The 14,935-nt window shown below is 48.9% G+C and overlaps 1 protein-coding gene across 6 annotated transcripts in view; it reads left to right on the plus strand.

Annotated features, from left to right (window-relative positions):
* Positions 1-12,202, plus strand: part of plekhg5b (pleckstrin homology domain containing, family G (with RhoGef domain) member 5b) — a 43,399-nt gene extending 31,197 nt beyond the window's left edge. For 4 of the 6 annotated variants that reach the window (XM_053848716.1, XM_053848714.1, XM_053848717.1 and 1 more), the window contains 13 exons: positions 4,403-4,594; positions 7,371-7,529; positions 8,134-8,229; positions 8,329-8,529; positions 8,607-8,717; positions 8,797-8,946; positions 9,015-9,152; positions 9,223-9,342; positions 9,420-9,552; positions 9,622-9,737; positions 9,809-9,951; positions 10,018-10,857; positions 11,151-12,202. In XM_053848716.1, coding sequence (XP_053704691.1) covers positions 4,403-4,594; positions 7,371-7,529; positions 8,134-8,229; positions 8,329-8,529; positions 8,607-8,717; positions 8,797-8,946; positions 9,015-9,152; positions 9,223-9,342; positions 9,420-9,552; positions 9,622-9,737; positions 9,809-9,951; positions 10,018-10,857; positions 11,151-11,160 — 2,409 coding nt within the window. In that variant the 3' untranslated portion in view covers positions 11,161-12,202. Of the gene's footprint in view, positions 1-4,402; positions 4,595-7,370; positions 7,530-8,133; positions 8,230-8,328; positions 8,530-8,606; positions 8,718-8,796; positions 8,947-9,014; positions 9,153-9,222; positions 9,343-9,419; positions 9,553-9,621; positions 9,738-9,808; positions 9,952-10,017; positions 10,862-11,150 lie in introns of those variants that run through there. The other 2 variants (XM_053848719.1, XM_053848715.1) reach the window with 1 other exon arrangement.
* The last annotated feature ends 2,733 nt before the right edge of the window (positions 12,203-14,935 follow it).

A 14,935-nucleotide genomic window follows, 5' to 3' on the forward strand; every position in this document is an offset into this window, starting at 1 on the left:
AGCTTAAAAATGCAAATTTGCTAAAGTCATTTATATTAGTTTTGATGATGGAGCAGAGGAAGTGCTTTAACTGTTATGGTTTTGAATTGATTGTTGATGGTCACATTTGCATCTCATAATTAATGGCAGCCGGTCATTCATTCATTTGATCACTTTCATTGTTGCTTTAAAGTGAATTTAGTGTTTCTGCTTCTCAGTTATTTTGAGAAATAGTAACGAGAGAAGTCCTAAAGAAAAATTTATTAATGGGAGATGCTTTTATTTGCTGGTAGTTGATGCTTAAACTGTGAATAACTGATTGAAAATATAATCAGAAGCCGTAAAATGTCATTGTTAGACTTATCTAAAGAGATGCTTGTCTGGTTGAAAGGACTGTGTGAGAGCAGCTAGAAACCAAGCACTTCCTGGTGTAGTTGTTTGGGGTGTGGGGGGGGGGGGTCCTTTGTTGCCCCTGACTCTGATTCATCTATTATCTGCCCTCCATATGTTGTGGGGGCGGAGTCTCGGGCTGCAGATGCTCGAGGAGTCTGGAGGTGGAGGACACACCTCGCCCGTGTGTTGACCGTTGATCAGGTCAGCGCTTCACTCAGTCTTGGCTGCAGACTCACCCGGCATGGACTCTCCTTAACACCAGACTCCACTTTTACTCTTCACCTGGCATTTTTTTTTGACCTGAAACAATCGGGAAAATGGTGCGTTTTCACCGCCTGACCTCCTGGCGCAGCTGGGACCTGCTGCACGAAGACTTGGTCATCCCCGAGTCCAATATCCTGGAACCCAAGTCTCCCCTTGACTGTCAGGTGAGAGCAGGACAGCAGCTGGATTATCGGTCATCACCGACTGAAACACTGCTGTTTGTTTTCTTGGTGCTTTTGTTGTCGTCGGCAGTGGTGTGTTCCTGTAAGGACGGGCTGTGACCTGACTGTGTCCACTGTCTGTAACTCCCAATCGTCTTTCCATGATAATTGGATTGCATATACTTGGCGCAACCTTCTCTCTGGGTGGTCACAATGTTCTGTCTGGTCAGTGTCTGGCAAGCTCAGGTGGCAGGTGGGGTTGGCTCAGATAGTTGGACTCAGAGTTTTGTGTCATGTTTTGTTGTCTGATGACGATTCACTGCTGATACACAGTTGGAAAGCTTTTGTTTACAGGTTTTCTGGAGAGCTGCGTGTGGTGTTGTATGGCACATCATGTGGCTCTTTGCTCGTCTTTTCTGATCTGGTAAGAGTCTCTTTCATGAGACCCTCCCGGCATGAATGCATTATATTACATTACGCTGGTTGAGAGTGCTGACTTGTAGTTGTACCCCATACTCCTGCTCTATACGGGGCCCCACCATGAGACAGTGGATGCAGGTTCCAACAACTAGCGGAGCACGTCCAAGAATTGATAACAAATGTTTTTGGCCACCTGTTAGCAACTTTAGCATCTCTGACAGCTGCTTTGTATTTTGAGTCCTAAACTCTTATTTCTCATTAAAGCAAAGTGCTTCAGTACTTCACTTGTTTTCAGATGCTGACTCTGCTGCATATCTGAAATCTTTTTAACGTTGAAGTTTGTGCTCCATTACTGTGGTCTTCCCAGCCTTGAAACGTGAGTCTTTGTCTCAGTGGTGTGTGGGAGCTTCCTTGTTGTTCGACACGTGTGTCAGTCGTGCTGGAGGGTCGTGGCTTTTTTTCCCCCGTCGTTAATCATCTCACCTGATCAAGGCGAGTTGTTATCAGGCACATGATGGTGGTAGCACCCGGGGGGAGGGGTCAGGGGTCCCCATCTCTGCCCGGCTATTTTCATACACACCCTCCCAGTCATTGATTTCCTTTGAATCGGGGCCAAGGTTAGCAGCAGAAACCGCCATGATAAGATAACAACAAGATATCATTAACTCTGCTGGACACACAAGTCAGTGGAGTTTCTTCCTCAATGGTGACGCACTGGTCGACACAAAACAGAAAACACACTGTGGAGGTCTCGTCTTTTCACTGAAATTGTTTCATTATTTAAATTTGAATTAAATAGCATTCAATTAGTGGCATGGATTTTTTTTTCTTTTTCTATTAAAAACACATTTATGATTTCAAAACTGCAGCAGGGTTTTGATAATGGTGATGTCATTAACATTGACTAATCCCATTTAATTTTCCGCCAAAATTAAACATTATCATGTCATTATTGAAGTCAAACCACATGTGTATTTACATGTCCACCGTCTGTATTTTAATCGGAGTTTGATTTCCAAAGTGTGTTGTGTAATTGTTCCGAGCCAGCTTTTCCTGGACTGAACATGAAAACAAAGGAGAACTTCCTGCGCCACTGCTCATGTCATGGCTGACCACTGTGCTATTGTTTCACTGCCTCGTGACCACAAAGTGTAATGAAGCCTAAAGGAGTGTTTAGTGAGGCCATTCTTACGACGCATGTTCTCATGACACGCAGCTATGCTAACCCCTCAGGTGCTTTTGCTTTAGCGGCTAGCTACACGGCTACGAACCACCTTCAGTGAGGATTGTTGAGCTTCATGTCTTGCTAACTGCAGCTCTTGTATAGCTGAACACAGTGATAGTTCTCGATTTGTATTTTACAAACCAATAAAAAATGTCATTTTAGATTCACACATAAAGTTTTCGTGGTTAATGTTCAGTACCTCAACTTTGTCGACTGAAGTATTAACACATCCATTCCACCTTGTTGCCATTGTCGTTCAGTTGAGAAGTAGCTTTTTGGAGTTACACAGAAATTGTGAGTCAAGTCTGCTCTTGTGTTGAGCAGCACTTCTTAACTGTCTGTACATTTTTGGGTCTAAAAATGGTGGGAGATACATAAATCAGTGGGTGTACTTTAGAGAAGTACCAGGCTGAGGTTTGCAGCCCACCCCCCAGCTGCTCACCCCGCCCTCCTCTTCCTTCCCCGTACAAAGAGGCCGGATCCTGCTGGTTGCTATGACTTCACGTCTTGTAACGCGAGCAGCTTGACCGCCGGGGCAGCAGGAGGGTCTGGACGTGGCGAGTCCTCTCAGCTGGAACTGTTGCAGGCAGAACTTTGATGGAGGAATATTTGGGGGTCGTCTGGTGACACTGAAGGTTGTGGGGCTTTGGTGCGTGACTACATCAGACCCATGAACCCGACTTAAGGATTAGGATGGTTTTCGTTACTTTTGACATGCCGTTGGCGTCCATGGTGAGCTCCTTTTATTTAACCCACAGGATGGTGACCCCTGAACGATGATAGCCATGTGTCATTTTTAAAGTTCTGCTCGTGTCTTTAAACAATGACAGAAATCTCAAATGTGAACTTTGCACATATTTCTAATGCTAAGCTTAAAAATAAAATATTGAACACAGGAGGATAGAAGTCAAATTCCCCAAATACTACAACAGCATGTGCGTGTGCCGGAACATTTGACTTTATTGACTGGTCCCTTTCGGGTGCATGATACGGTTTCTAAAAAACTGGTGACCCAAACAGCCTGCTTCCTCCAGACTGACCTCTTCCTGTGTTCTTGACCAGATTTCCCCAGAAAAGTCCCGTCAAAAGCCCAGGTTGCTTTTGTTTTCGCTTTGCTTGTTCCCTGGTGTTTCCACTGTAAAGCCTCGTCCTGCAATCACTCCTCACCTCAGACACATTTCCATCTCGTGCTTTTTAATCTACTCTGTTGAGATTTAGGTTTTGTGCTCAAGAGGAGCATCATCATCCTTGAATCCTCAGCAGCTGTTGACGACAATGTTAGCTTTATTCGCTCTTGCAAAGTTTTCATTCTGGAAGTGTCCTGTTGTGGCGAGCATGTTAGCAAACTTGCACCGTCATATCTGTGACACAGTGGGCCAGACATTTGGTCCGGTCATCGCTAAATATACTGACTTGTCTTGGAGAAGCCACTGGCAGCGTCCAGAAGCATGTGTCCCAATAAGTGACCAGGCCCTTACGCAGTGCCTCCTCTGACCCCAAGGGCCTTCCATATATGCATGTTGTCACGGAGGGGGGCTTGCTGAAAGGATTCGATTGGAATTGTTGGTTAGTTTCAGCCGCAACCTCCTGGAATGTTTAGCTCCCTGTCGCTGGTGTTTGATGGACGCTGACCCCCTGCTGGCGGATTCCTCCACGGTGACACTGCAACGGTAAAAACAAGTGCTTCCTCAGATACCAAGGCGGCCGCTGTTTGTTTGCTCTGCAGCAGCTCGTAAAGTGGAGGGTCACTGACAGGGGAACAATAGAGGTAGGGAAGGTTGTTGACGGCCCACTTCTGTTCTTACGGAAGCTGTGTGATGTAATGAGCATTCTCTCCGAGGAAGTGGCCGCGCTTCCCTCTCCTGTTTGGATAGAGGGATGATATTAGCCATGATGTCACGGCTGTTTACTGTCTTCTTCTGCTTCCTCCCGACATGACATCATCTTGTGTCTCCTGCAGGGTCAGGCACGACGAAGGAAGAACATGACCGAGTTCCTGGGGGAGGCCAACATCCCGACCCCGGACGCGCTCGGGCAGATGGGCGGGTCCCTGCCCAGTGCCGGAGGTGTACCTGAGAGCTGGAAGAACCGCGCTGCCAACCGCTTCAGCGTTTTGTTCAGCTCTAACACAGGAGCCGGCACGTTCGGCAAGGTAAGGAGCTGAGATTCACACCTGAAACTTGAGTGACCAGTAAAAGCTTCTCAGCTGCTGTTAGAAACAGTAGCCGGTCATGATTTGTCATTTCCTTCTCATCGTCACGGCGAGTGAGAAGATGAAAGAAACTGACTGGTGGGAGAAGTGATCTCTCTGAACCGATGAGCAGGTCATACTGTTATCGCTGGGATTTTGAGGAGACACACACCAGACTTGATGGAGATGCCAAAATCAGTATTTGTCTTCTCTGGAGCTGAAGTAACCTTGTTAAAACTGTTAGATTAGACGGATTAAAGACTGTTCTGTCAAGAAGACTCGGTGCCTTAACTTCCAGAGACGACAGATGTCGTCTGGCTGCATCCACAACGGCTAGCTTCTCTGTGGAGCATGTGCCACTCAACTGAGTGCTACTAGTGATGGGTCCCGCACACCACAGGGCAATCCCTGTGGCAGTGCGTGTACCGCTTTAAGACATTCACGTGACTGTGTCGACTCGGCAAAAAAAGGTGCCGAACTGTGTTTCTAAGGAAGCGCATCTGTCAACAGGATGCAACTGCTGAAACAATCTAATCTCACGGTTCCTTATGAATGAATGAATCTTTGTGGATTGTGGAGCAGCTCCAGGGGAAACGCAAGTTCTCTGCCGTGTGGGACCATTTTGATCTGCTACTGGAGAATAATGTATTTATTTCAATCTCCTTGTTTTAGCCAGTTTGTCTCTGATTTTTGACTTGTCTTGTTCCATTTTAATTCAAATTAATTTCAAAGTAACTCTTAATTCTCTATTATTTTTGCAAGAAATGCAACAGACTTAATTTATAAAATTTTGAAATATTGGAATGTATTTTTTTTTTAATTGTCAAAAGAAAATCCACAAGCATCCTCATTCACATCATTTTCACGTTTTTCACATTATGATTTATGTTCCCATTATTTCAAGATATGGAATAATACAATATGAGTGACCTAAATTATATTATTGTACACAGTATACATTGAATCGGTGTCAATTCAGTCTGTCAAGTCGGTTGCCTGCAGGGATTTTTAATGTCCAGCAGGTGTCCGCATTCAGTGACACAGCATCAACACAGTGTGTTGTTGTGTCGAAACGCTTTATAATGCCTCATTTACCTGTCGCTTGGTGGCATCACTGTTTTTATAAAGTCGTGGATGTGCATGTATCCAGATAGAACTGTGTCCAGTCCTTTATAGTCAAAAGGATGACATTGTGACGGAACAAGGCAGATGCCATATTTAAGTCGTTATGACGCAACAAAGGCAGATGCCATATTTAAGTCGAAACCCAACTTTTTTGGCACCATACTGTAGTATATCTGGCACTGGCCTTCCAGCTGCTTCTACACAGTGAGGACCTTTCTTTTAAAAACGATGGACTTGCGGCAAGTATCAGCCAGGCGTCATCTCGTCTCACTCAGAACGCTCGGCTTACGCTGTGGCCTGAGTTTGAAGGTGGCGCGCAGTCGCTTTTGGAAGAAGGTGAGTGAGAGTGATGCGTTTCTCAACTCGCCAAACTGTATTTCAACTGAAATATTTTTAATTATTCGTGAGTTTTACTCATGATGGAACGTGATTCGTGTGACAGCCGGCGCTGTGACGAAGCCCCGCTGGTTGTGATGCGCCCGCTCCTCCCTACTCGCTGCTCACTGGGCAGCAGCATGTCTGCCGTGCCTGTCGTGTCAAGTTTGCCTCCTGCAGCTCATGCGCGGGAAAATGCTGCGGAGAGTTTGAGAGTGAGACCGCTGGTTCCCTAGCAGAAGGCTGTTAGCTCTGCTGACGATTAGCAACACCGGCCGGTCCGAGCGTGACATTCGAAACGCGAAGAAATAATCATTCATTTCACCAAGCGAGATGTCGTTTATGCGGAAACGACCGGATCCGTCGCCCGTTTTGGAGGGTGGGTGCCGCCTTCGTCAGCCACCTGAATCTGAAACTTTTGAAAACATCTGGAGTGGGAACTTCCATAAATGCAGTGCTCTCTGTCTCCCGCTACATCCGGCCAGTATGTACATATTTCATGGACATAGCAAAGTCTCAAGAGTGTCACCAACCTTCCGCCTCTCACATCCAATTAAATGTTTTTTTATTTGGTCCTTTTGACAGAATAGTCGCTTCATTCTGCAAGGGTTTTCTATTTTGATCCTCAGATTCTTTTTGGGATCAGAAATAATTTACATTCATCACATGTTCCACTTCAGTCAAAAAAGGTCTAACATGTGAGTACTGTATGAAATGACTGTGATGTCTTACGGGTGGGTCAGCAGTGTTCTCCCTTATGACATCACAGAGTGCGTTGTCCTCACTCTGCCTTTGTTCCTGCTGAGGTCGCCGCAGATGTCAGACAGTGACAGTCTGTCAATCACCTGTCACTGTGGCAACCATCTCCTTTCATGGCGGCACCGCCTCTTTAACCTCATTAGAACCAGAGATCTCGCTGGAGACCTGGACCTCTGTCACTTCACTACCTCCACGTGTCCCTGAGTAGCCCACTCCTCATTCAACCCGTGCCCTGTCTGTCCGTCTCTGATGGTCCGTCTTTTGTTTGCAAGCCTGTCAAAGTCAGAGCTACAACATCAGAGCTGACAGCGGTGACAAAAGCCCGACAGCTTCTGTCCACTGCTGAGGTTCAGAAAGGTCTGTTAGAGACTTCTTTACCTAATGTGCATGTCAAATATGAGTTAAGGAGTTGATTCTAACTTGACATGTTTTCCATTTTAGAGTCTCTTGTCTAAAGATTTTATTTATGTTTTGACAGGAAGTGGACCGGCTTGAGCAGCTGCAGAGCAAGCTTCACTCCTACACCATGTTTGGACTCCCAAAGGTTCCTCACCAGCTCTCATTCCACCATGACTCCTGGGAGGACGAGGAGGAAGAGCTGGAGGACAGCTGGCAGTCGCTGCTGGACAACCCCGAGGTAGCACCCACGCATAGTCACACTCACACGTGGACAGTAAACATAATAAAAATTAGTCCAGGAAATGTGTTTCCGCCCCTTAACATGAGTAATAACACTCATATTAGATCACTGTTTGTAAATAGATTTTTTAAATTTAACCAATAACAAGTCAGTCAAACTCCCGAGAGCTTGACCTTTATCTAATGAACACATGATACTGGAGCTTTTATGATGTTCCGTAAGTGCTGACGACACTTTCAGTCCCACCTGACAAATCTCTGGTACTTCCCGTCATGACTCTCACTCTTATCTCCACTGAGAAGTTCCCCACCAGCACAGCATTTCTCGACCGTCTCAGGAACCTGAACTGTTACCGTGGTGACCGGCAGCCCGACACGTGTTCTGTGCCTCCCCTACACACTTGCATAACTGACGATAATTGTGGAATTTACAGCTTCATAACTCTGCCAGCTAGCTGAGGATTTTATCACCCAGGCTTGAGTTCAGAGTGTCTGACCCTGCTGACCGCAGCTTCACCCTCACTTCAACTATTCATGACCCTGAATGTTCGTGGTGCTCTGATAGCGTGTCGTGTTCTCACCTGTACTTCGATCTGTTTCAGGGGCTGACCAGGCGACAAGTCCACCAGCAGGAGGCAGTGTGGGAGCTGCTGCAAACTGAAGCCACCTACATCAGGAAACTCCGAGTTATCACTGAGGTGAGTGGTCCTCTGCGAGTGCTTATGCTGCTGGCAGATCTAGTAGTTCTTCTGCTGCATACGACTCTCATTCACACTTGGTTGTTTTCTGTGGTCCAGCTCTTCCTGTCTAGCCTGCTGAACCTTCAGGACAGTGGTCTTCTTACGGAGGTGGAGCCAAGCAGGCTCTTCAGCAACATCCAGGAGATCCTTCACCTGCACACGACTCTGTGGAACCAGGTCATGCTGCCGGTGCTGGAGAAGGCCCGTCAGGCTCGGATGCCGCTGGACCCCACCAACCTCCATGAGGGGTTCAGTACGGTCAGTTGTGCTTTGGTTTGTCGGCTCCTTCTGTGCTGAGGGAAGAGTCGTCTCATCCAAGACTGGTGTGTGTTCAGTTTGGTTCCAGGTTCCAGCCGTACATCCGCTACTGCATGGAGGAAGAGGCCTGCATGGAGTACATGAGGTCGCTGCTCAGGGAGAACGAGCTCTTCAGGACCTATATCACAGTGAGTCCACAAAAAGCCAGTCCATTCTTCCCAGTCAGCTCTTCTAACTGCCACCCCTACATCTACCTGGTTCCTTCAGTGGGCAGAGGCACACAAGCAGTGCAACCGTCTGAAGCTGACCGACATGCTGGCCAAGCCCCACCAGAGACTCACCAAGTACCCGCTGCTGCTGAAGATTGTGCTGAAGAAGACGGATGACCCGTCGGCCCGGGACATGGTTAGCGGCATGGTAAGGACCGCAGACGCGTTTGAGACGGCCATTGCTCTCCATGGTGCTGACGTGAGTGTGACCTGCAGGTGGCGGCAGTGGAGCGCTTCATCAACAGCGTGGACTCTCAGATGCGCCAGTGTCAGGAGCAGCAGAAGCTTGCCACCATCTCAGCCCGCATCGAGTCCTACGAAGCTGTAGAGGGCAGCAGTGAGGAGGCGGAGAAGGTGAGTGACCAACACTAGAACACAGACTGCTCTCAGCATCTGCTTCCTGTAACACTCTGTGTCCTTCCAGATCCTGAAAGAGTTCAACTGCTTCGATCTGATGTCTCCCATGAGAGGAGTCAGTCCTGAAGAGACGCGTCAGCTCCACCTGGAGGGGGCGCTGAGGATGAAGGAGGGCAAGGAGAGCAGGGTGAGACTGAAGACTGTGAACGGTGATGCTGCTGTCCCCTCTGTTCTCTGGGCTCACTCTCCCTCCCTGACCTGCAGATGGACGTCTACTGTTTCCTCTTCACTGACCTGCTGCTGATCACCAAGTCGGTGAAGCGGGTGGAGAAGGTGAAGATCATCCGACAGCCTCTGATGCTCCACAATGTGGTGTGTAAGGAGCTGAAAGACCCGGGTGAGTTCAGAGGGGCATGAGGCTCATGTTGTTGAGCTGTCACTGAAGGTTCTTGTCTGACCTCCGCAGGCTCCTTCATCCTCATCTACCTCAACGAGTTCAAGAGCGCCGTGGCCGCTTACACCTTCCAGGCCAACAGCGCCTCCCAGGGGCGAAGCTGGGTCGACGCCGTCTGCAACGTCCAGGTACTGAATTATTCCTGCATTGTTTTTGAAGTGCCCCGCAGTGATCTGACCCAGGGTGTTCCACTGAGCAGAACCAGCTGCAGCGGCTGCAGGCAGAGGAGGAGCTGAGGCTGCAGCGATGTCTGCAGGGAGAGGAAGAGGAGGAGGAAGACGAGAGCAGCAACTCCACCACCAGCTCACCTGCGCTCAGACATAAAGAGTCTCAGAACACCAGGTGTGTGTGCCAGTGTGCATGCGTGCGTTTGTTGAAGTCTAACGCCTGCATCTTGTGCGTCACCAGCCAATCGGACGGCTCCACTGAGACTCTGTCGGTGATGGACGTGGATGATCCCTCTGAACAAGCGTCTTCTGCTGCCAACATGAACCTGGACAGCTCCACTGTGTCTGAAGGGTCCGAGGTCCAGCAGAGCCCCGGAGACGAGGAGGACCTGGACCCGCAGTGTCGCTCTCTCTCCATGGACAGTGCCTACGGTACTCTCTCGCCGATGTCTCTCCTGCGAGAACTGGAGCCGGCGCCGGGTCAGAGTGAAGGAGAGGAGACTGAGGAAGAGGGGGAGCTCCAGGTGGAGTTGGGGGCGACAGTAGAAGAAGAAGAGGAGGAGGAGGAGGAGGACTCTGCGTCGCTGGGGTCGCAGGTCTCAGTGGTCCAGTCTTGCAAACCTCGTCGGCGCCCGCACGTGCAACCGCGAGCCCACCCTTTACCCACACTGTCCTCACAGACACTGTCCCGCTCCGAGGACAACCTCCTGCAGCGCCTGCGCCCCAGGACGCCGCTGACCCACACCAGGTCCCTCAACACAGACCCACTCGACCAATCACAGCACAGGGAAACGGACTCCTCGTCGCTGCCTCACAGCCGCAGCCTGTCAGAGCTGGGCCACCACTGGCAGGACGAGACCAACCCCCCGGACAAGCTCATGGCCACCCTGATGAGGGCGGAGGCCGCACTCAGGACAGGGGCCAGCACCTCCTCACCGACCTTCAGGGACGCAGAGGACGAGTCCTCGGGGAGGATGTCGCCGGGCAAGAGGAAGTCACCCACGCCGCACAAGAAGCTGACGCTGGCTCAGCTCTACAGGATCCGCACCACCATGGTCCTCAACTCCACCCTGACTGCATCGTAAGTTGACAGACTCATTTACAGACCTTCAGACAGTGTAATGAGTGACATGAACAGCGGAAGCTTGCATTCTACTTTTTTGCCACTAGATGTCAGCAGAGATCTTAGAGCTTTCTAAAAGCAAGTCGCGTTATCTAGAGTTATGATAAAACAACAAGCCTAGATGTGATGGAATAAGTCTAATACTGTAATTTATATATAATTTAGTATAATATATATAATACTTTCATCATGTTCTGTTGTGTCATGTGTGTCTGAGCAGTGTGAGAGCTGATGTTGGTTTCTGCCCGCAGTGAGGTGTGACCTCGTCGTCTTCCTGACCCTGAGCAACTGTCAGACCCCTGTTGGCATGGAGAGACTTTTTTTGTTTGAGACACGCATGCACTCTCTCTTCCTGCTCTCTCCCTTCCCGTCAGGGATGTTGTTGCATCCCTGCATGTCTTTCCTCGGGAGGCAGGGACTAAGAGACACTGTTTTTGCACTTTGGCGTGGCGGCTCAGAGGCGGGATGTCGGGCCTCGCCGGCCTCCAGGCAGAGGTCTCCTGACCCCCAACGCGGGCCAAGTCCGGACCAGGACTTGAATGGATGAATGAGTTTGCCACTGACGTCCCAGTACTTGTGGTTTGATTCTGAGGACGGCGGAGAAGAATTGCACAGTTTTGTTGTTGATTTGGGGAAAAACTCAATAAATCAGTCACATTGTTTGTTTACTGCGCGCGAATGTGATTGTATGTGCACTATGTATGTAAGAATGCACACAGCAGGTGTGTTTACCAGGTGAATGTTGGATGTGTGTGCGTGTGTGTAGATTCCTGACTGAACCAAAACCTCCGCTAGTGAACACAAACACACCCAAAGATAGACAAACTGCCAGCTGATTTTTGAAAAATAAAATCCACCCAAAGTGTTTGCTTCTGTGGAATTTCTGCCATTTTGTCGTCGCTGGCGAGAAGAAAAGATGTTTACCTGTTGATCTGAGAACTGACTGAACCTTCCTGCATGTCATGTAAACGGACGACAGCGCACAAGTAGCACCAAAGTTCACTGCGTGTAGTTTGTTGTGAGTCTGCAGGAGCAATCAAGAACACTAAAATATTCACAGCGATCTTTTCCAAACATTTCTGTTTACTCCCGTCTGTGTCATATTTATTTTGCCTGCTTTTGTTTTATATTAAAAAAGGTATTGTGTGCCCCCCTCTGTATATTATTTGGTTTAGTCTGTGTTAGTGGCATGTACCACGCCCATAAGTTAAAGTGTCTTACTTCACCAAATCTGCTGGAAACCATTGTGATGGGTGGAGATAAGGAAATTAAAGCCGTCTAAAAGCAACCTGTCTTTTTCTTCCTGTGGAGTTCTGCATGTACAAAGAGAGGAGAGGGAAGAGAAGCAGCCATCTGCGCTCAGGTAGTCTGTCAGTCAGGAGCCAGTTGTGAGAAAAAGGAGGCCAAAAAAAGAATGCAATCCAAAGCGTCGGCTGGACACCGAGGCTGTGCCGGCCTGAGGTGTATTTACAGGTGATTATATCAGCTAATCGGTGGATTACAGCATGTTGAGTCCACACAAGCCTCTAATCTGCGGGCCAGAGACGGTGCACTGCCGTCCTCTGGGATTTTCTCCTTAATCTGCTCCCAGAACTTTCCGCCGCCCCTGCCCGTCCCCACATCTGGCCCGCGGGGATTTAACATTGTAATCCTCAATTTTGTGAACCGTTTTATTACGCTTCACGGCTGATACGCCGGACTTTAATTAATAAAATGCAGCGGCGAAGTAATTACAGATCTCTGCTCTATTAGCCTCGATTAAGCGATTAAGGAGATGGTGACACAGTGGAAGACGCCGGCAGGGAAGTCCGGGCGGTTGCGGCGGTCGTCTTGTCCCCGGCAGTGCAGTCTGTGGAATCAGAAGATTAGACTGTTTATACAGGCATTCCTTCTTTCTTTCCTCTTACCTTCCGCTGGGTCCAGACTCCGCGCTGGACACTCTCCCAGCTTCACATGGGACACCCTGTAAAGGTCTCCAGCCCATCACACACTGAACTCCAAAGTCAGCACCTGACCTTTATGTAAAGCTGTGTGAGACAGAGAAGATTCCACCGCGAGAACCTCGAACAGAGGAGCAGGGTTCACCCATCACTCTTCATCTCATATCAGCTTAGATATACATTGGAACTCAACAGAGTTCTGTAACTTGGTACCCCGCCCAGTCTGGTGTCTGACCACTTCCCAAGACAAAACCTTTAAACCATGAAGCACACGACTGCATCACCGCTCCCACCTGAAAAGCAATGTCCACTCTTGACCCAGAGGTCCAAACTCAGCACCTGTTCCCGCCACTTGGGGAACCATCAGAACCATGGCCTCAGACTTGGGTCTCACTATAGCATGGGCACCGCTCGCTGAAGGGGTTATCGCTGCGGCAGATGTCAAAAAGCATGCTGTAAAAATGTCCGATTAACACAAAGGGGCACTTTGACAAATCCTGATTATCTGTGCACTTTGCTTTATTAAACTCTGCCAATCCGCCGTCCTCCCTGTGAGCAGCAGGGATTAAGAGCAGGTAGACACCATTGTCTCTCCAAACAATCCCTCTTTAAGCCGGAGCTGCTTCCTGGAGCCCTGTCCGGGCCCCGGCGGGCTGGCGCGCTGCCTGTAATCTGGGCTGGAGCTTATAGGTCACTAGGAGCAGCACACATTCCCATTCATCAACATCATCCCTCTGGACGGGTGAGGTGATTGGATTTAGGACATGTTCTACAGGGCGACAGCAAACTAAAGCGTGTTTACAAGCGCGCCGCCGTGAAAAGGCCCGAGTGCCAGCGGCGGCCATATGGAGCCAACATCTGCCCGTGATCAGGACCCTGACTTGCCCTCAGAGCCGAGCGTTGAGGTGCAGCTCGGCCACATCTGGCTGGCCTCCGCTCTGATGGATGCACTCAAGTCAGCAGCGACTCGCTGGGACACGAGTGCTCCTCACTTGCAGTGGCGGCCCCATGTTGACCCACGACCTTCTGATCTGTTGGCACACATGTCGCCATAGTCAAGTTCAACCATCGGACGGCATCATTGTGCTCATGGCTTCCTTCGAAACACATAGCCTTTTCGCTTTCTGACACATGCTCGGTTTTGTAGCCTAAATATTGCACATCAGAACATAAAAGAATAAAGTATTACTCAAGTTACTGAGGGACTGTTAGTGAACAGAGTGTCGTCACTGCACAGTGAGGTGTTCAGGGACCAAGCATCCCAGACAAAATCCAGCCTCCAGACTCCAGTCAGGACTGTTGGGTGCTGTGGTGTGCGGCGTGACGACCACCATCACGAGGCCTTACAGGCCTGACGTGATGCTCTACTCTGACCATCGTCCCTGCCTGGGTCTGAACACAACAACAGCGAGGTGATACGCGTATCAGCTGCCGCTCGCTGGCATGAATTCATCCCACAAAAGGGCGACATATGTCCCAGGATCAAACCCGGTTATCCTGGGGAAAGTTGGGATGCTTCCTGAGTGGGAAGAGCATAAGGTCCCGCCCAAACACCTCACCTCAATAATTGTATCAGCTGGTAAGAAGCTTACTGTAATTACAATATTGTATCTGAGGAGCACAAAATCACTCATTTCTAAATTGAATGGCAACTGAATAGAAGCGAGACTGGAGCAGAAGGATTAGAACGTTTCATATTTACGCCTCAATCACCGGATGAATCTGAAGCACGGCTGCGGTGATTACGGCTCAGTCGGAGGCCTGGTTTCTCCCGTGACCCCAATGTCTTTATTTGTTTGAACTAATCTTGTCGGCGTGAAAAAAAACATTCCGACATATGTTGCGAATATAAAACACATCAACAATTATAGACCTCTTGTTAAGATGATGAGCTAAAGCCAGACAGAATTAATTGTTTTATACATGTCACAGTTACTGTGTAGTGCGGCCTCGCGTCCCAGCTAGCCAGGGCTCCGAGCTGCGCCTCACCACGACTGAAAAGGTGTGTTTTGGTAAGTTGCATCTGTATGCTATTAAAATATTTAAAATATTAAAATATTATTTAAATAAATGTAATATTCAATATTTAACTATTT

Source organism: Synchiropus splendidus, chromosome 18 (genome assembly GCF_027744825.2).
Source record: "Synchiropus splendidus isolate RoL2022-P1 chromosome 18, RoL_Sspl_1.0, whole genome shotgun sequence".
NCBI classification, from domain to species: domain Eukaryota; kingdom Metazoa; phylum Chordata; class Actinopteri; order Syngnathiformes; family Callionymidae; genus Synchiropus; species Synchiropus splendidus.